The 19185-nt window shown below is 44.6% G+C and overlaps 2 protein-coding genes and 1 pseudogene across 3 annotated transcripts; 2 read left to right on the forward strand and 1 right to left on the reverse strand.

Moving 5' to 3' along the window:
- Nucleotides 1–5249: 5249 nt before the first annotated feature.
- Nucleotides 5250–6897, reverse strand: MOAP1 (modulator of apoptosis 1). The gene has a single exon (XM_059182957.1). The coding sequence runs from the start codon at nucleotides 6681–6683 to the stop codon at nucleotides 5634–5636; it is 1050 nt and encodes a 349-aa protein (XP_059038940.1). The 5' UTR covers nucleotides 6684–6897; the 3' UTR covers nucleotides 5250–5633.
- A 297-nt stretch (nucleotides 6898–7194) lies between these two features.
- Nucleotides 7195–9019, forward strand: LYSET (lysosomal enzyme trafficking factor). Of its 2 annotated transcripts, none has more exons than XM_059182959.1 (2): nucleotides 7195–7304; nucleotides 8189–9019. In XM_059182959.1, the coding sequence occupies exon 2, from the start codon at nucleotides 8205–8207 to the stop codon at nucleotides 8598–8600; it is 396 nt and encodes a 131-aa protein (XP_059038942.1). In that variant the 5' UTR covers nucleotides 7195–7304; nucleotides 8189–8204; the 3' UTR covers nucleotides 8601–9019. The 2 variants fall into 2 exon arrangements, with proteins under 2 accessions (XP_059038942.1, XP_059038941.1); XM_059182958.1 differs by lacking the exon at nucleotides 7195–7304 and adding an exon at nucleotides 7441–7765.
- A 7876-nt stretch (nucleotides 9020–16895) lies between these two features.
- On the forward strand, nucleotides 16896–16968 carry LOC131837360 (U4 spliceosomal RNA; annotated as a pseudogene).
- The last annotated feature ends 2217 nt before the right edge of the window (nucleotides 16969–19185 follow it).

The raw sequence follows: 19185 nt of genomic DNA on the forward strand, positions 1-19185 counted from the left end.
TCTCTCTGTCAAATTAATAAATAAAATCTTAAAAAAAAAAAGATATTCTGATAAAATTTGGGAACACAGGTTAAGTGACATATATTAAGGCATGTTAAGAATTTAAGTCAGTTTGGGCGCCTGGGTGGCTCAGTGGGTTAAGCCGCTGCCTTGGGCTCGGGTCATGATCTCAGGGTCCTGGGATTGAGTCCCGAGTCAGGCTCTCTGCTCAGCAGGGAGCCTGCTTCCTCCTCTCTCTCTCTGCCTGCCTCTCTGCCTAATTGTGATCTGTCTCTGTCAAATAAATAAATAAAATCTTTAAAAAAAAAAAAAAAGAATTTAAGTCAGTTTTTAAATTAAGGATATTCAAACACAGACAACTAGAAGACCTTTCGAGTCACAGTTTTAGAGCTAAAGAAGACCATAGATTTTGTAGGTAAGTAAACGGAAATCCAAGAGGAATATAATGCCTTTACTTGCAAATCATAGTGAAGCCAGAAGCAACCTTAGGTTTGGATTTAAGTTAGCTGTGTGTGTGTGTGTGTGTGTGTGTGTGTTTATTTTAAATGCATTTATTTATTTATTTATTTGTGGGGGTGGGGAACATGAGTGGGAGAGAGGTAGCGTGAGAGGGAGAGAGAGAAGCAGACTTTCTGGACATGGAAATGAATCCCAGGACCCTGAGATCACGACCTGAGCCAAAGTTAACCCACTGAGCCACCCAGGCTCCCCTAGCTGTGTGGTTTTGAGCAAGTCACTCACTTCTGAGTCTTGCCTGCCTCATCTAGCATTTCAGACCCAGCTTTCTGACTCTTAACCCATCTCTCAGGATGATGACTGAAAGCCTTACAACCCTACTCTACACTGAATTATTTGCACTGAATCCAGCTTTTACCTAAGAAAATTAACATCTCTAAGAGCAGAGTTAGGCTTGCTTGTAGCAGAGGCAGGAGAGTGTAAGGAAACCCTCTGAAGCTAGAGTACTTTCGACCCACGTGTCATTCTGCCTAAAAAAAGACGCTTTCAGAAGTTGAATTCTAAAGTCATCTGGTTTCCAATTTAATGAAATGTTCAGGCGGAAGTGAAATGGAATCATTAAGGATGTTTTCGGTTACATAGACACATTGGTCCATTTGCCTAGGCCAGACCTCTCAGGCTAATTAGAAGATTCTAGAAATGTCATGGACTAGAGAGGAAGTCACTTCCCAGATTGGGTACTTAAATATTTTTCCACACAGACGCTTGAGAAATTCTCCAGTCTTTGAGGGGGGCACGTGTGACCACTTATGTAAGAAATAATCCCTTTCTGTTCGGGCCTGTCCACTGATAGCCTGAGTGCTTACTGCCACCTGGTGGTGCTTAGATGAAGAAACACTTTTAGGAACTGTGAGCCTTCCAGTTAGTTATTCACTCCCTAATGACTTCTTTTCACTGAATGGCATGCCAGGTCATTTGTATTTGCTTGTGCATGTATATATGTATATATGTAAGCATCTGTATACGTATTTCAATTAACATTTTATTATTTATCTAGAGATCAAGAGTCACATAGTCTTCCAACTGAGCCAGCCCGGTGCCCCTTGATAAACACTTTATGTTAGAATAGTATAGACTTGCCGAAAAGTTAGAAAGATAGTACAGAGTTCCCACTCTAGTAGTCACCTAGTTTCCCCTTATCATTAACATCTTAGGTTACCATGGTACATTTGTTGCCTTCAAGGAACCAACATTGCTATATTACTATTAACGAAAACTCCAGACTACTTTCGGATTTCACTTTTCCACTGAAGTCCATTATCTATTCCAGAAGCCCTCCCCCACTACCACATACCGTTTAGCTACCATGATTCTTTTTTTTTTTTTTTTAAAGATTTTTTATTTATTTATTTGAGAGAGAGACAGTGAGAGAGATCATGAGCGAGGAGAAGGTCAGAGAGAGAAGCAGACTCCCAGCGGAGCTGGGAGCCCGATGTGGGACTCGATCCCGGGACTCCAGGATCATGACCGAGCCAAAGGCAGTTGTCCAACCAACTGAGCCACCCAGGCGTCCCTTAGCTACCATGATTCTTTAGTCTCCTCTGGTCTGCCATAGTTTCTCGGTGTTTCCTTATTTTTCATGATCTTGACAGCTTTGAGGAGTGTTGGTCAGGTATTTTGTAGAATATCTTTCAATTTGCATTTATATGGTTTTTTGTGTGTGTGGTTTTTTTTTTTTTTTTTAGATTATTTATTTGACAGAGTGAGAGCACAAGCAGGGAGAGCAGAAGAGGGAGAGGCAGGCTTCTCGCTGAGAAGGGAACCTGACACAGGGCTCCATCCCAGAATCCTGAGATCATGACCGGAGCCGAAGGCAGATGTTTAACTGACTAAGCCACGCAGGTGGCCCTATCTTGTGTTCCTCTCATTAGACCGGGCTATGCATTCTTTGATGTTAACCTTGATGTTAACTAGCCAAACTAGTACTTGCCAGGTTTCTCCACCGAAAAGTTACTTTTTCTCCCTTTCATTACTCCATTCCTAAATTCAGCCCACACTTCAGCAGGAGAAGGGAATAAACTCTACCTCTTGAGGGGGAAGCATCCGCATAAATGATTTGAAATTCTTGCATAAGCAAAACCTGAATCCTCTCCCATATTTACTTATTCACTCATGTGTTTATATCAGCATGAACTCGTGGATATTTATTTTATACTTTGGGTTATAACCCAACGCTATGCTGTTTGCTCTGTTCAAATTGCAGCTTTTACCAGCGGGAGCTCTTTCACGCTGGTTCCTGTTTTCCCTTTGACATTTCACCTCCTTTTGGTTTTTGAGCACTTCCTTTGTGTATTTTTCATTTAAAAAACACTTTTACGGGCACCTGCCTGGCTCAGTCAGCAGGGCAGGCGACTCTTGATCCTGGGGTCATGAGCTCAAGCCTCATGTTGGGCTTAGGGCTTACTTAAAAAGAAAAGAACACACTTTTAGGAAGCAAAAGAAAATGAAAATATCTTTACAATCCCATCATCCCGACACAACCAGTTAGCATTATCATGTTTTGTTGTTCACGTTTTTGAAATGTGAGCTTTTTAAAATAATTTTTAAAAATTTTAAATAAACATAAAATGCATTATTAGCCCCAGAAGTACAGGTCTATGAATTGCCAGGCTTAGACATTTCACAGCACTCATCATAGCACATACCCTCCCCAATGTCCATAACCCAACCACCCTCTCCCTACCCACCTTCTCCTGGAAACCCTCAGTTTGTTTTGTGAGATTAAGAGTCTCTTATGGTTTGTCTCCCTCCCGGAACACAGGCTATTAAAGAACATACTACTGCATATGATTTCATAAACATAACTGCCATCTTGGACAGTTCTATAGTGTTGACCAGATGGTGTCAGAACACCTCAAGAAGAGCTCTCTGGAATCAGACTATGTGCCCTTGCCCCGGCACTGAATCTCTCTGAGCCTGAAGCTTCTCATCTGTAAAACAGGGAAATGACAGTATGTCTTACAGGTTTCTGTGAGAATTTAACCTGGCGGCATAGACAAGGACTCTGGAAATACATGCCCGGAGTATAAATCCTGACCCTGCCACTTCTTAGCTGGGAAAACCCGGGCAAGTTACCTTAGCTCTCAGTATTGTTTGGCTAAATGTGTTCAGCAGTGCCCCCGGCAAGTGTTGGATGTCAGCTGTTATTATGAACTCTGGAGAGACCTCCATGCATGCATTTTAACCTGAATTTAACTGTACAGTCTACAGTTGTAAATTTGGTCCTTCGGGGTGTTTTTATCAATGAGGAAGACTTTTTTCTGCTTTTCAGCAATTTTCAAACTTTCTTCACACGATTTTTTTAGGGACCAAGTCACTAACCCAGGCCTGCCCTCCTGGATGCCCCTAGGTCTTACAGGTTCTCATACTCCCCACTTCTCATGTCTAGCTGGCAGTAATGATTCAGAACAACACATTCTACACTAATGCATATGAGACATATATGAAATGTGGTTAACACCTGCCATGTTTCCCTTGTAAGGCTGTTGGGTCCTCATACTCTTATGACTGCTTCTCTTTCTTGGCAATGGAAAGCATATAGGCCTTGCAGGAGGGCAGAGGACAGAATTCTGGACCCGCCACTTACTAGTTGTTTTGCCCTGGGCAAGTATTTTCTTAAGTTATTATTTATTTGTCAGAGAGAGAGTGCACACAAGCAAGGGGAGCTTTGGGCAGAGGGTGAATCAGGCTCCCTGCAGAGCAAGGAGCCCAGTGTGAGACTTGTTCCCAGGGTGTTGGGAACATGATGTGAGCTGCAGGCAGATGCTTAACAGACTGAGTCACCCAGGTACCCCCTTGAGCAAGTATTTTTAAACTTCTCTGTGCCCATTTCCACAAGTGAGAAACTGGATTTTCCTATATTGGAGGATTTTTAAGAGAATTCAACAAGAAAGCACATGAGGAAACTTTAATTTAGTCCAGTCTATCACGGAGAAGCATAGTACCTTTATTTCTTCCCTTTCACTCTCCAAATTTGACACGCTGATCCATTTGGAATACTCTTTGCCCTAATTTGTGTTTGATCTTGTTTCCTTCCCTCGTACATCAGTCGAAGATCCCTCTAGCAACCTCACTGAGAAAACTACTCCCCAGGGACACCTAGATGGCTCAGTCAGTTGAGCATTTGACTCTTGGTTTTGGCTCAGGTCATGATCTCAGGGTTGTTGGACTGAGCCCCACATTGGGCTCTGTGCTCAGTGAGCTGACTGCTTGAGATTCTCTTCTCTCTCTCTCCCCTGCTCACTCTTGCTCTCTCTCAAAAATAAATAAATCAGGAAGGAAGGAAGGAAGGAAGGAAGGAAGGAAGGAAGGAAGGAAGGAAGGGAGGGAAGGGAAGGGAAGGAGAAAAGAAAAGAAAACAGAAAAAGAAAAAAACTACTCTCTACCCACTGGGCCCTAAGAGGAAAATAGCCAAGGGACTAAGATTGTGTAACCTCAGTGTTTTCCAGATTTATGCTTTTGGAATTCTTTGTTCAAATGAAATCTCTCTTGGAATCTTGATATAAATAAAACATCTTAAAAAGGTCATTGTATCAGCATTCCTTTATTTTATAAGTTCACATACATCATTTTATAACACCTATTAAAATGACATTCAGAACCAGATGTTCTGATGACATGTATCAGAAATCCAGGGTTAGAGGTGACAGCTGCAAACTTATCAACCTCAGCATTTGATCCTGCCTGATTTGGACTGTACAGAATCAACAGAATTGTGATTCAGACGGAAAATAACTTAGGGCAATACACACCTAAAAACTACCTCTGATACATCATCACACCAGACACGCTACCCTTGCACACTACATAAGCTAACATCTCTGAGAGCACATGCATACATAGCGAAGGGCCCTCTGTACAATTTTGTATGATAAATTCACAGGAGTAAATCTATATTCATAAATACTAGTGCAGAACTACATTCTTCCTAGTCTAGGACACCTTTGGGAGACACGAAACAGGCCCAGAAATGACAAAGGATTTAGACAGAGAACTGTACAGAATGAGCTCCTTGGCCGCACAAGGAAGGAACTGATCAACGTCTATCATGAGGACACGCACTGTTCTACCTTCATGCTCTGCTTGCTGCCAGCTCTCCCTTCCCGGTTGCCTAAGACTCAGGACAAATGCCCTTCTTGGAGAAGGGCCTCCTCCTCCTCAGCTGCCTCTTCCTCCTTTATCAGCTCCAGCAGCTGCAGTAAGCCAGGGGCTGGGCCACCCTGCGGCAGGGCCAGCTTCCTGCGAAGGGTTCTGCACACGGCTCCAGCTAAGATTTGGTCTAGGCGGGCCTGATTCACAACATCCTTCTCAATTACTCCTCTCTCCACCAGCTTCTGTAATAAAGGCTCCAACCTTAGCACGTAAGCAGACAATTTCTCTTCATCCTTCTGGTAAGTGGTCAGATACTTGATCTGCAATTCCCTAGGATTATCAATCACCCCAAATACCTGCTCAAGAGCCTGCAGGCATTCAGTGACGGTAATGAAGGGATTGTCTGTCTTGAGGACGCGAATAACATCAAATGCTGGGCCTCTAAGGCTCTCTAGCAATCGCCGCCTTTTCTCTATATCAGACACCCGCCATGTCTTCATCATCTCAGTAGTATGAAACAGCCAGGATTCGAATTCTTCTTCTCCTGGCTCTGGAGGGTTACTGCCCGAGAACACTCTCAGCTTTTTGTATTTCAGGTACTGCAGAACAGGCTGAAGAGCCTCCTCTAAGGCCCGGGCCAACATAGGGGCCTGCACCTCTGGGATCATGTTCTGGCCTAGGTCAGAAGGGTCGTTTCCATATGCACGGGCTCTGGTCAGCTCCCCCAGCCTTGTGCCCTCTCCCTCTAAGAATTCATTTAATCTGCTTAACAATTCATTATCCAGGCCTGGGGGCTTAAAGATCACTCTCCAGACACCCCCCTTTCCAGGTATCTCCTTAGGGACCACAGCATGAGACGTCTCCTCAGTCAGTCCCACCAAGGCCACATTCCTGTTCTCATCCCGCCGGAACATTCTCCCGAGCAGTCTGCACTCGCCCAAGGGCGCCAAACCGGCCCGCAGAGCCTCCTCGATCTCTGCCACCGTGCAGGTCGGGGGGATGCCGGCAACCAACACCGCTCTCCGAGGGTCCACATCCATCCCCCGGCACCAGTCTTCCAAGAGCCTCAGCGTCATGGTGCCCCGAACAACGGATTGACATTCGAGTCCGGCCGGGGTACGGACGCCGCCGCGAGGCACGGCGTTTCCCCGCGGCACCCCCGCGGAGCGCCGGCAACGTCCCGACCCGAGGCCTGCGAGCACAAAGCAGCTGCGTTAGCGGCAGAGGTCAGTGACGCCGGCCCCGCACCGGAGGACGACCTCCCGGCCCGCCCCACTGCGACAAGCCGCGTCTCACCCTCTCCGCGGTCTCGCGCGCCCCTCGCCGCTCTGCAGTGTCCGCGCCCCGGACCGTCGCCGGCGCCGCGGGAGGCCGGCCTCTCCAGCACTCGGCGCCACCGGGGGATGGCGGCCCGCGCCGTCGCAGCCGCGCCACTGACCGCCGCGAGGCACCGGTGGCCGGGCCGAGCGGCCCCGAAGATGCCCGGACCGCCGCCCACGTGAAGGGAAGCGCCGGGGCCCGCGCGGCCGCAACCCCAGCCCCCGTCCCCGTCCCCGCCAGAGCGGAGCCCGGGCGCGCGCTGGGAGGCGGCCCGGCGTCGCGACGGGGCGGAGGGCGCGCGCTTCCGGCCCAAGCCGGAAGTCCCGACCGTGGCTGCATCCGGGACGGCGGGCGGGCGGGCCAAACGGGACAGGAAGGTGAGATCCGGGAGCTGCCGGTCTCTGCAGGCTCGGCCGGTGGCCGCTGCCCCGCTCTGGGCTCCCGGCGCCGCGAGGCGGAGAGGCCCGGGCCCGGCGCCGCCCGCGCAGCCCTGGTCGGGGTCGCCCGGCGCTGCAGCGCGGCGGGGGGCGGGGCCGGCTGCCGGGGAGGCCCGGGGTGGGGGTGCTGGGGAGCCTCCCGGCCCGGCCCGGGTGACACCGGCTGGGACTCCGGCCGCAGCGACAGGGGCCGGGCCGCCGCGTGACTGGCCGCTGTCACGCTGTGCTTAATCACAATTAGCTTGTGCTCCAGGCTGGCGGCGCTCCCATTTCTCCCAGCCGGTGACCCCGGGGATTTCTCTTATGGTGGCTTTCTCTGAAATGCCAAAACCACCCGAATATTCAGAACTGAGTGACTCTTTAACGCTTGCCGTGGGAACAGGAAGATTTTCGGGACCACTGTAAGTGTTTAAGAGTTACTGTCTTAACGTGGGGGCTCCGACATCGGTTTGACTTGTAGAATCTAGTGTTCACGTCCAAAACAGTACTGTGAAGGCAGAAACTATTTGGACCATAATGGTGAAGTGTTCCTTAGAAAACCAGTTTAATTCCAGTTTCTCAAGGGAAGGTGTGCTGGACCTATTTAAGCCGGATACAGAGATTGATTAATTCTGTGGGGCTTACATAAAAAGCACTTTCAGTATATGCTGAAACTTTACTTTCTCTTAACTATTACATAAAGCAACAAGCTGTGCATTGTTTACATTTCTTAGGAAATGTGAATTTAATAATTTCAAACCTTAAATGCACTAATGGGGAGTCGTTGCGATGACAGCATTACTAGACCCTAACTTTTTTTTTCTTTTTTTTTTTTTAATTTGAAGGCACAGAGCATGGAGAATGATGAACTTCCGTCAGAGGATGGGATGGATTGGAGTGGGATTGTATTTGTTAGCAAGTGCAGGAGCGTTTTACTATGTTTTTGAAATCAATGAGACTTACAACAGGCTGGCCTTGGAACACATTCAGCAGCACCCAGAAGAGCCCCTTGAAGGAACCACATGGACACACTCCTTGAAAGCTCGGTTACTCTCCCTGCCTTTTTGGTTTTGGACAGTTATTTTTCTGATACCTTATTTACAGATGTTTTTGTTCCTTTATTCTTGTACAAGAGCTGACCCCAAAACGGTGGGCTACTGCATTATCCCCATATGCTTGGCAGTCATTTGCAATCGCCACCAGGCATTTGTCAAGGCTTCTAATCAGATCAGCAGACTACAACTGATTGATACGTAGAATCGGTCACCATTTTTTCCTTACAGTTACAAAACTGCCACTACCGTATGGAGCCTGGTCACAAGACTGCAGTTTCTTCACAGATCTCAGGAAGTTGTGGTGGGGCAGAGGCTTTCTAAAAAGTGTGACTAGGGGGCTATCTTTATCTGAATAATAATGAATTTTTAAGTTGAAGCCTGAGATACAGTACTACAAAATCATGTTGATGACTTCAGATTTTGGAAGTAAAATCGTGTCTGTTATTTGCATTCTTTAGAAACTTGAATAAGTACCTGAACTCCCATTTTTATTCTACTGTGCAACATAGTGATGATTCATAAATTTTTCCTTTGGGGAAAAAAATGAGTATGAACATTTCCATTGTGCTTAATGTAAAGAGGTCCAAACATGGTCATAAAGTTTAAATTTTATACAATTAACTTGGCTTGCTTTAGAATTCTTCAAACTAAAACACCAATTCAGCGTGTTGTAACTAAGCCAACTATTTCTGCTTGCTTGCTACCAGTTTGTGAGAAATTGGTATAAAATTACTGAGGTGATGGCTGTCTTGATAAGTAAAATTTGTGCTTCCTTTTGGTAATGCTGTCAGCATTATCAGCGTTATTAATGCTACTAGTTTTTAAAAGATTACTTGGGAAGAAACTAAATGTTTGAAAGTTGAGAAATCTTAACACATAGAGGATGGAAACAAGGTGTTCAGTGGAAATATTTAGTCTGGTCCCTGTCAGATGTGTGACACCCTTCTAAAATACTACCAGTTGTCATCCTTCTGATTTTCTTTCTGGCCTAAGGTCCAGTCTTCAGGTCTTCAGGCAACAGGTGATTTGCATGAAGATGTGATCTGTGTGCTTCTTCCTTTGCATTTGTACTTACTACCTCATGTCTGGTACCAATACAAAGAACTAAAACATGGAAATATCAGATTTTAGGATTTTTTTTCCTTTTTTTTTTTTTTTTCTGGGCGGGATCAAGATGTATTTTTATGTAGTTGTGTCATTAGTACCAAGGCAGTGTTTTACACTGATAGATTTAAATAATCATAATCTTTTTTGGTGCTTTTTCTTTTGGGCTCTGTTCTAAGAGGTTGACAGAATTAACTCATTTAATCCTCTCAACAACCCTAAGAAAACAGTTATCCAGATTTTACAGATAAAGCCACTGAGGTAGCGAAGTAAAGTAACTTGCTTGTTCAGGTCGCACACCTGGGAAGCAGCAGAGCGAGAGGTATGATGCCTTTATCCTAACCACCGACCTGCAGTGCTTTTCACAAATGACATGTTTCACGGTGCTGTCTGCTGGGCCCTGCCAAAGGATGGAAATGGCATTATTGAAAGTTTTTTCTCGTCTGAGCTACTGACAACCTAAAAGTGTTCTAACAACCTCAGCGTTCAAGTCTGACTTGGCTAGAATGGAAGGCTGAACATTCCACAGCAAGCTTTACTTGAAAGAGCAGGTACCTCTGTAACTCAAAAGCAGCAGGTAATCTCCAGGTAACCTTCTCCAGGTAACCGATCTCACTTTCCCTTTACTTCTTCCAGAGGTCTGGTGACTGAAATGCTACAGTTTTTGATACAATGCTCGGACTGTCCACAGTAGTTAGCAGCTTGAAATACCCGTTTCTGTGAGGGTCAGATAACCAAATCACTTGGCATCTTTTGAGTACTTAACTAGTAGTATGCATAGTGCCATCATTGTTTTCTGAGTGATTTCCATCTTTCTTCACAACAGGCTATGAGGCAGGTACGCACTGGTACTAGTGCCATTTTGCAGAAGAGGAAGCACAGGAATTAATAACTTGCCTGTGGTCACACAGCAAGGACGTGGAAAAGCCAGGATTTGAACTCAGGATGTCTGGCTTCAGATCCCCCGGCCCTATCACCTCGTTATACTGCTTTGCAGAAGAAAGGATAATTTGAGGAGAATCACTGAGCAGTTTCTGATTTGATTTGATTAGTTATGAGGCAGTGGTAGTTTGAAAATGATTGATTTAAGAAAATTATTTCAATTTTTAAAATTTCATAAATGGTTGATATAATGCAAGGTTTGTGAGTCTATCACTTGTCTTATAAAGTAGTAATTCTTATTCATTAAAGTAGACTTTATCTTTTATTATTTATTTATTTATTTGACAGAGATCACAAGTAGGCAGAGGTAGGCTGGAGGGGTGGAGGGCGGCCGTGGGGAAGCAGGCTCCCTGCTGAGCAGAGATCCTGATGCTGGGCTCGATCCCAGAACCCTGGGATCATGACCTGAGCCCAAGGCAGAGGCTTTTGATTTTTTTTTTTTTTTAAAGATTTTATTTATTTATTTGACAGAGATCACAGTAGGCAGAGAGGCAAGCAGAGAGAGAGGGGGAAGCAGGCTCCTTGCTGAGCAGAGAGCCCGATGCGGGGCTCGATCCCAGGACGCTGGGATCATGACCTGAGCGGAAGGCAGAGGCTTTAGCCCACTGAGCCACCCAGGTGCCCCTGATTTTTTTTTTTTTTTTTAAGAATTTATTTATTTTATTTGACAGAGATTACAAGTAGGCGGAGAGGCAGGCAGAGAGAGAGGAGGAAGCAGGCTCCCTGCCGAGCAGAGAGTTCGATGAGCTAGGCTCGATCCCAGGACCCTGGGATCATGACCTGAGCCGAAGCCAGAGGCTTTAACCCATTGAGCCACACAGGCGCCCTGACTTTATCTTTTATATTTCAGATTTTAGTATTTGGTGATTTAGAAAGTGCTTGATCTATCTCTATCTTTCAAGAGCAGATTGCCTTGGTAGTAGAAGTATTAAAATAGAGTGGGAGTAATTCAGTACTTCCAAATGTAATTACTAAATTTCAGATTGCAGGATTAATGTTTTTGATTATTTAGGAATTAATTACCCAAGTTGTGAGTTATTCCTGTTTTGTCTGTGGCTATTTGATAGTTCAAAGCAGGGCACCTGGGTGGCTCAGCCAGTTAAGCGCCTGCCTTCGGCTCAGGTCATGATCCCAGGGTACTGGGATTAAGTCACACATCAGGCTCCCCGCTTTTCGGGGAGCCTGCTTCTCCCTCTCCCTCTACCTGTCACTACCCCTGCTTGTGCTCACTCTCCCTCTGTGTCAAATAAATAAATAAAATCTTTTTAAAAATTTCTAATAGATCCAAGCATTCTTTGTAGAGGGAAAGGTGAAATTAATCCAGTGATTAGGTTGAGGAGGAGGTTAAGCTGATGGAGAGGAAACCTGTATCAAGTTATTGATTTCATATTTACATCAGTACAGTAAGCAGTGAGTACAGGATTAGATACATGGAAATATAGGAAGTGCTTCAGGGATTTTAGGGAAAGGACAAGCATCCCAGAATTCATAATTGAGTATCTGCTTCCAGAAATAAAAAGTTAATATCCCCTAGTTGCTTAATTCTTCCCCCTAGTTGCTTAATAAGTCACCTTATTTGCAACCACATCTGAAATGAAGTAAAACCTGTTGTGTGTTTTTCATGGAAATATGCCAGATATTTTATTGTTTTTGAATGTGCCAGGATAGAGAATAGATAATTAAATTGGAGAAACATGTAATTCTTGGAGCTTTAGTCACTATATTACTTTTCTAGTTTTAAAGATGCCACCAGTTTTTTAATTTTATTTTTTAAAAGTGGGGGGCAACGGAGAGGGAGAGAGAATCTCAAGCAGACTCCACACTGAGCCTGATGGGCCTGATCTCGCCTGAGATCATGACTTGAGCTGAAATCAAGAGTCAGACACTTAACCAACTGAGCTGTTCCTATGGCAGCTTGAGATGATCTGGGCAAGCAGCACTGGGAGCCCCATGAGGGGCCTATCAGGCCCTCCACTCCAGGGGCGGTGTCAAGTGTGGACATGATCATACAGAGTAGACTGTAGGCGATACAGAGTAGACTGTAGGCGGCTGCCTGCCAGAGGCCAAGTTCAGGAACAAGGTGTATTTTTGGCTCCAGTTCCTCCCTTCCAGATTATTCTGAACCAGATTATTATATCAGGGTTTTGCCTCCCACTCTACCAAAACTTTCCTGTTGTCAAGAGGTCACTGGTCACTTACACATCACCCAATGGTCAAGACTCACCCCTTGTCCTTGAGATATTTTCTTCAGTTGGTTTCTGGATCACTGCTGTCCAATAGAGCTTTAGTGATGATGGAACTGTTTTATATCTGTATTGTCCAAATCAGTAGCTACTAGCTGCATGAAATGAGCCCTTGAGATGTGGCTAATGTGACTGAGGAACTGAATTTTAAATTTTAATTAGTACAGCCACATGTGGCTAGCAGCTACCCGATTTTACTCCAGTTCTAGACTCCTCCCTGGTTTGCCTTCTTCCTCTTCAACTGTTCCTGTCTCCTTTGCTGGCTCCTCCCTGGGCAGATTCTCATCTCTATACTCAATCCCCTTGGTCATCCTATCCTGGTTTATGGCTTCAAGTGCCCAAATTTATATTACTACCTTGCATATCTCCTGAGCTCCACACTTGGATATCCAACTGCCTGTTTGGCATTTACTAAGATGTCTTCCCAGGCATCTGAGATTTAACCTGTCCAAAACCAAGCTCTTCATTCCTCTCCGCACCAAAATCTGCTCAAGTCCCCTCTAAGTCTATCGAACAAGTGGCAAGAGATTCTTTTAAAATGTTACTTCTCAAAACCCCTCCTATAGCTTCCCTACTGAAAATAAAACTCAAAAGTTCTTAACATGGCTTGCAAAGTCCTAAATAACTGGCTCTTGACCATTTTCTACTATTCTGTCCACCCCTCATCCCACTCTAGCCTCACCGATCTTCCTGCTGATTCTAGAATGTACCAGAAAAACCTATTTCAGGGCTTATGCACTCTGTATGTTCTGTCTGGTTGCTCAGCCCTGGCCAAGGCTCTATCACTGTCTTCAACCCTTTGCTCAGTTGTCAGCCTTATGAGGCTGCCTCTGACCAGCCTGTTTAAAATTAAGCATCTTCCTTCCCTGTTTTTCTCCACGCACTTAACATCACATGACACGTTACACATTTTGTCTAACTCCATGAGGGCAGGGATTTTGTCTCTTCACTCTTGTTTGTATACCCTGTGCCTAGAACAGTGCCTAGCACACAGTAGGTGCTCACAATTATTTATTACATGAGTAATAATTGATTTTTACTGCCATCGAATACCTCGTTCATTAGACTGCAGAGCAATCTGGTTTGCTCTCCAGAGAACATAAAGGTTAAAGTTAACATTTTCTACTAAGTGCAAAGTCCCATCTGTCACATGTTCAAGATAAGTTTAGTGGTTAAGCTTTCTCAGGTTTCAGCATGTAGTGATATAGTCTTTCTGAGGCCAAGATTTAAATGGAGTCCATTTATTTTTGCCAGCAGCTATGATGTTGGTTGTCTAGGGATGTTCCTTATTCATGCAGGAAAAAAAAAAAAAAAAACCAAAAACATAAACCACACTTACAAACAAGGTTTGAGGTGGTGAGATTAGAGTCTTGAGCAATTCTCAAGTTACAATCATGAAGATAACAGTTTTCTGAATCATCAAGTGTCATGCCGACCTCTTAGAGCTACAGCCCACCACTGGGGCACTCTGGAGTTTAAGGCAGTATCTTGGCCCCATAAATGGCTCACTTAAAATCATAATGTGTTTTGAGAAGTTAGTTCCATTTCCAGCAGAATTTGTGGCACTGGAGTAAATTTCTGTTTTTCTTTTTGCATTGGAGTTAATTTCTATTTAAAATTGTACCCCGATGGCCTTGTTGCTGCCCCAATGTGAGCTGCTACTTTTTTTTTTTTTTTTTTTTTTTTTTAAAGATTATTTATTTATTTGCCAGTGATAGAGGGAGAGAAAGCGAGCAAGCACAGGCAGACAGAGAGGCAGGCAGAGGCAGAGGGAGAAGCAGGCTCCCTGCCCAGCAAGGAGCCCGATGTGGGACTCGATCCCAGGACACTGGGATCATGACCTGAGCCGAAGGCAGCCGCTTAACCAACTGAGCCACCCAGGCGTCCCGAGCTGCTACTTTTTAAATAGAAGCTTACATTCTAGTATTCACTGTTCCCTGGGACATGTCTTTAAATAGAGCAATTCTGATCCCAAAGGTCACCTGAGAACTGGAAGAGTTAGGGCAACACTATAAAATTCATTTTATACTTTGAGAATAATGCACTGGCAAGAGGGCATCTTTTTCAAGGTTAAAACTAGGCACATCGGTTTTAGAAAAACCTCTTTTTTTTCTTTTTAAAGATTTTATTTGGCAGACAGAGATCACAAGTAGGCAGAGAGGCAGGCAGAGAGAGAGAGAGGAGGAAGCAGGCTCTCTGCTGAGCAGAGAGCCCGATGTGGGGCTCGATCCCAGGACCCTGGGATCATGACCTGAGCCGAAGGCAGAGGCCTCAACCCACTGAGCCCCCCAGGCGCCCCACCTTTTTTTTTTTTTTTTTAAACGGTGTCCTACCTCATATTAGTGCACTTTCCTTACCTCTATAGAAGTCATGTTCTGCTCCCTTTTCTGACAAAGTAGTAGTCAGAGGGGAAATGTGGATTTTTATTTTATTTATTTAAAAGATTTTATTTATTTGACAGAGAGAGAGTGAACATGTGCACAAGTGGGCACAGCAGCAGTCAGAGGGACAGGGAGAAGCAGGCTCCCCACTGAGCAGGGAGCCTGATGCAGGGCTGGATCTATCCTGGGATCACGACCTGAGCCAAAGACAGATGCTCAACCAACTGAGCCACCCAGATGTTCCTGGATTTTTTTTAATTTTCTTTTTTTAAGATTCTTTTTTTTTTTTTTTAAAGATTTTATTTATTTATTTGACAGAGAGAAATCACAAGTAGATGGAGAGGCAGGCAGAGAGAGAGAGAGGGAAGCAGGCTCTCCGCCGAGCAGAGAGCCTGATGCGGGACCCGATCCCAGGACCCTGAGATCATGACCTGAGCCGAAGGCAGCGGCTTAAACCACTGAGCCACTCAGGCGCCCTGTTTTTTAAGATTCTTAAAAGATTTTTTCAAAAAGAATTCTAAAGATTTTTAAAAGATTATTTATTTGAAAGAGAGAGAGTGTGTGCATGCACAGGTGGAGGGGGCCAAGGGAGAGGGAGAATCTTAAGCAGACTCTGCACTGAGCGTGAAGCCCAACACAGGGCTCATCCCATGACCCTGAGTTCATGACCTGACCCAAATCAAGAGTCAGCTGTTCGACTGAGCCACCCAGGTGCCCTGATTTTTTATTCTTTCCTTCTTTTGAGAGGGACAGGAAGAGAGAGATTCTTTTTTTTTTTTTTTAAAGATTTTACTTATTTGACAGAGATCACAAGTAGGCAGAGAGGCAGGCAGGGGGAAAGCAGGCTCCCTGGTGAGCAAAGAGCCCCATGCAGGGCTCGATCCCAGGATCCTGGGATCACGACTTGAGGCAAAGGCAGAGGCCTTAACCCACTGAGCCACCCAAATGCCCCCAAGAGAGATTCGTAAGCAGGCTTCATGCCCAGCCCAGAGCCTGACTTGGAACTCAATCTCATGACCCTGAGATCATGACCTGAGCCAGAATCAAGAGTCAGACACTTAACTGACTGAGCCTCCCAGGCATCCCTTTGTTTTGGTTTTTAAGTCTAGATTAGTTAATTTTATTTTCATTTCCTTTTTTTTTTTTTAAGATTTTATTTATTTATTTGACAGAGATCACAAGTAGGCAGAGAGGCAGGCAGAGAGAGAGGGGGAAGCAGGCTCCCTGCTGAGCAGAGAGCCCAATGTGGGGCTCGATCCCAGGACCCTGGGTTCATGACCTGAGCTGAAGGCAGAGGCTTCAACCCACTGAGCCACCCAGGTACCCTAGATTAGTTAATTTTTGCCCTGAATTACTTACATGACAAATGTATTAAACTGTTAATATGGCTGGTCTACCCTTACTAAATTTAAAGTATAATTTTTTCAAATTAAAAATTGAGGTGCCTGGCTGGCTCAGTCAGTAGAACATGTGACGCTGGATCTTTGGGCATAGAGCTTACTTAAAAAAACAAAATCGGGGTGCCTGGGTGGCTCGGTGGGTTAAGCTCTGCCTTCAGCTCAGGTCATGCGTGGTCTCAGGGTTTGGGGATCAAGCCCCGCATGGGGCTCTCTGCTCAGCAGGGAGCCTGCTTCTCCTCTCTCTCTGCCTGCCTCTCTGCCTACTTGTGATCTCTGTCAAATAAACAAATAAAATCTTTTAAAAATAAAAAATAAAATAAAAAAATTAAAAGATCATTTGACAGTTTCAATAACTTTTGAAGAACAGTAACTTTTTCTGTATTTGTGTAGAAAAATACAAAATATGTTTCTTTAAAATGCAAAGAGAAGCTTTGCGCAGTGGCAGTATCATAGCCAATGAGGTTTATCTGTGGCGTGATTATTGCTAATTAAAATGCAAAGAGAACAAGAGTGTACAGTGAAAAGTCTCTCTGTTATTCCCAACCCAACCCCCTCTGCTCAGCAGATTTCTGGTTATCCTTTTTTTTTAAGATTTTATTTATTTATTTTACAGAGATTACAAGTAGTCAGAGAGGCAGGCAGAGAGAGAGAGAGGGGGAAGCAGGCTCACTGCTGAGCAGAGAGCCTGATGTGGGGCTCAATCCCAGGACCCTGAGATCATGACCTGAGCCAAAGGCAGAGGCTTAACCACTGAGCCACCCATACCCCTGGCTAACCTTTTAGATACCCAATGTGTATCTAGCCAATATCCTCCATGAGTAGCATTCTACACGCTGTTTTCATTTACTAGTTTTCATTTACCAGCACATCCTAGAGATTGCTCTTTAATACACAGAGCTACACTTTGGTCTTTTTAAATGGTCATGCAAAATTATTATATTAATATTCTATTTTTATTTAATTGACTAGCGTCTTGAGAATGGACATTTAGGTTCTGTTTTTATTTAACCAGAGTCTGCAAGTGGGCATTTAGGTTCTTTACAGTCTTATTACTAAGGATGAAGCTACAATGAATAGTGCTGTAAATAGATCTGTGCACGTGTGTGCTATTATCACTGGATACATTTCTATAAATGAAATTGTTCAGTCAAAGAACAATATCTCTAACATTTTGACAGAAGTGCCCACTTGGCTTTCAAAGAGCTTGTATCAAATCACACTCTCACCATCAGGATTGTATACCCCTCACATCCTTTCCAGTTCAGTATTGCATCAAAACTTTTTTTTTTTTTATAGATTTTATTTATTTATTTGACAGAGAGAGATCACAAGTAGGCAGAGAGGCAGGCAGAGAGAGAGGAGGAAGCAGGCTCCTTGCTGAGCAGAGAGCCCGATGCGGGACTCGATCCCAGGACCCCGAGATCATGACCTGAGCCGAAGGCAGCGGCTTAACCCACTGAGCCACCCAGTGCCCCTGCATCAAAACTTTTGATCTTTTAGTCTGAAAAGTAAAAAATGGTATTACATTGTGGCTTTGATTTTATTTGAAATAGCACCTTTTTTCAATTAAAAGCCATGTGGATTTCTTATGTTCCTGCCATTCCCTTCCTTTGCCCACTTCTCTGGTCCCTCTGATTGGTACATATGAGATCTATAAAAGGCAGTAATTCTTATTTGTGCTGAAAATACAAAATACCTTTTCCCTCTTTGTCCTTTTCTAGCTGCCTTTTTTTTTTTTTCTTCCCTATTTGGTATTGCTTTGGTTACATAAATGGGCTTAAGTGGAAGGCTGATGTTCCAAGTGAAACAATACTTTAAAGATATGAAGGGGTACCTGGGTGGCTCAGCAGGTTAGAGCCTCTGCCTTCGGCTCAGGTCATGATCCCAGGGTCCTGGGATTGAGTCCTGCATTGGGCTCTCTGCTCAGTGGGGAGACTGCTTCCCCATGCCCCTGCCTGTCTCTCTGCCTACTTGTGATCTCTGTCAAATAAATAAATAAAATCTTAAAAAAAAAGATATTGAAATATTAAAAGGTATCTAAATTCAGTTTCCTTAATAGCATGTACCTTCTAAGCTATAGACTTCAGTATGTGTAACTGGGAAAGTACTTTGGTAATCTTTTTTTTTTTGTAATTTTTTAAAAAGTTTTTTTTCTTTTTTTAGATTTTATTTATTTGACAGGGAGAGACACAGGGAGAGAGGGAACACAAGCATGGGGAGTGGGAGAGGGAGAAGCAGGCCTCCTGCAGAGCAGAGAGCCTGATGCAGGGCTTGATCTCAGAACCCTGGGATCATGACCCAAGCCGAAGGCAGATGCTTAACGACTGAGCCACCCAGGCGCCCCAAGGTTTTTCATTTTAAATTTTATTTGTTTGACAGAGAGAGACACAGTGAGAGAGGGAACACAAGCAGGAGAGTGAGAGAGGGAGAGGTAGGCTTCCCTCCGAGCAGGGAGCCTGATGCCAGGCTTGATTCCACGACCCTGGAATCATGAACTGAGCCGAAGACAGACGCTTAATGACTGAGCCACCCAGGTGCCTGACAAACACCTATTCTAAGATTCAATTCATTTCAGAAATAAATCATATAATATATAAGGTTACTTTTTTTTTTTTAAGATTTTATTTATTTATTTGCCAGAGATCACAAGCAGGCGGGGTGGGGGCGGTTGCGGGGAGCAGGCTCCCTGCCAAGCAGAGAGCCAGATGTGGGCCTCC

The sequence above is a fragment of the Mustela lutreola genome, chromosome 7 (genome assembly GCF_030435805.1).
Source record: "Mustela lutreola isolate mMusLut2 chromosome 7, mMusLut2.pri, whole genome shotgun sequence".
NCBI classification, from domain to species: Eukaryota; Metazoa; Chordata; class Mammalia; order Carnivora; family Mustelidae; genus Mustela; species Mustela lutreola.

What these genes read in the sequence shown, in the direction of transcription:
- MOAP1 (XM_059182957.1), bottom strand. Translation starts at nt 6,683, where the DNA reads ATGACGCTGAGGCTCTTGGAAGACTGGTGCCGGGGGATGGATGTGGAC.
- LYSET (XM_059182958.1), top strand. Translation starts at nt 7,668, where the DNA reads ATGGTGGCTTTCTCTGAAATGCCAAAACCACCCGAATATTCAGAACTG. An exon ending in GGAAGATTTTCGGGACCACT is followed by an intron (nt 7,766 to 8,188) that starts GTAAGTGTTTAA and finishes TTTAATTTGAAG; the next exon opens with GCACAGAGCATGGAGAATGA.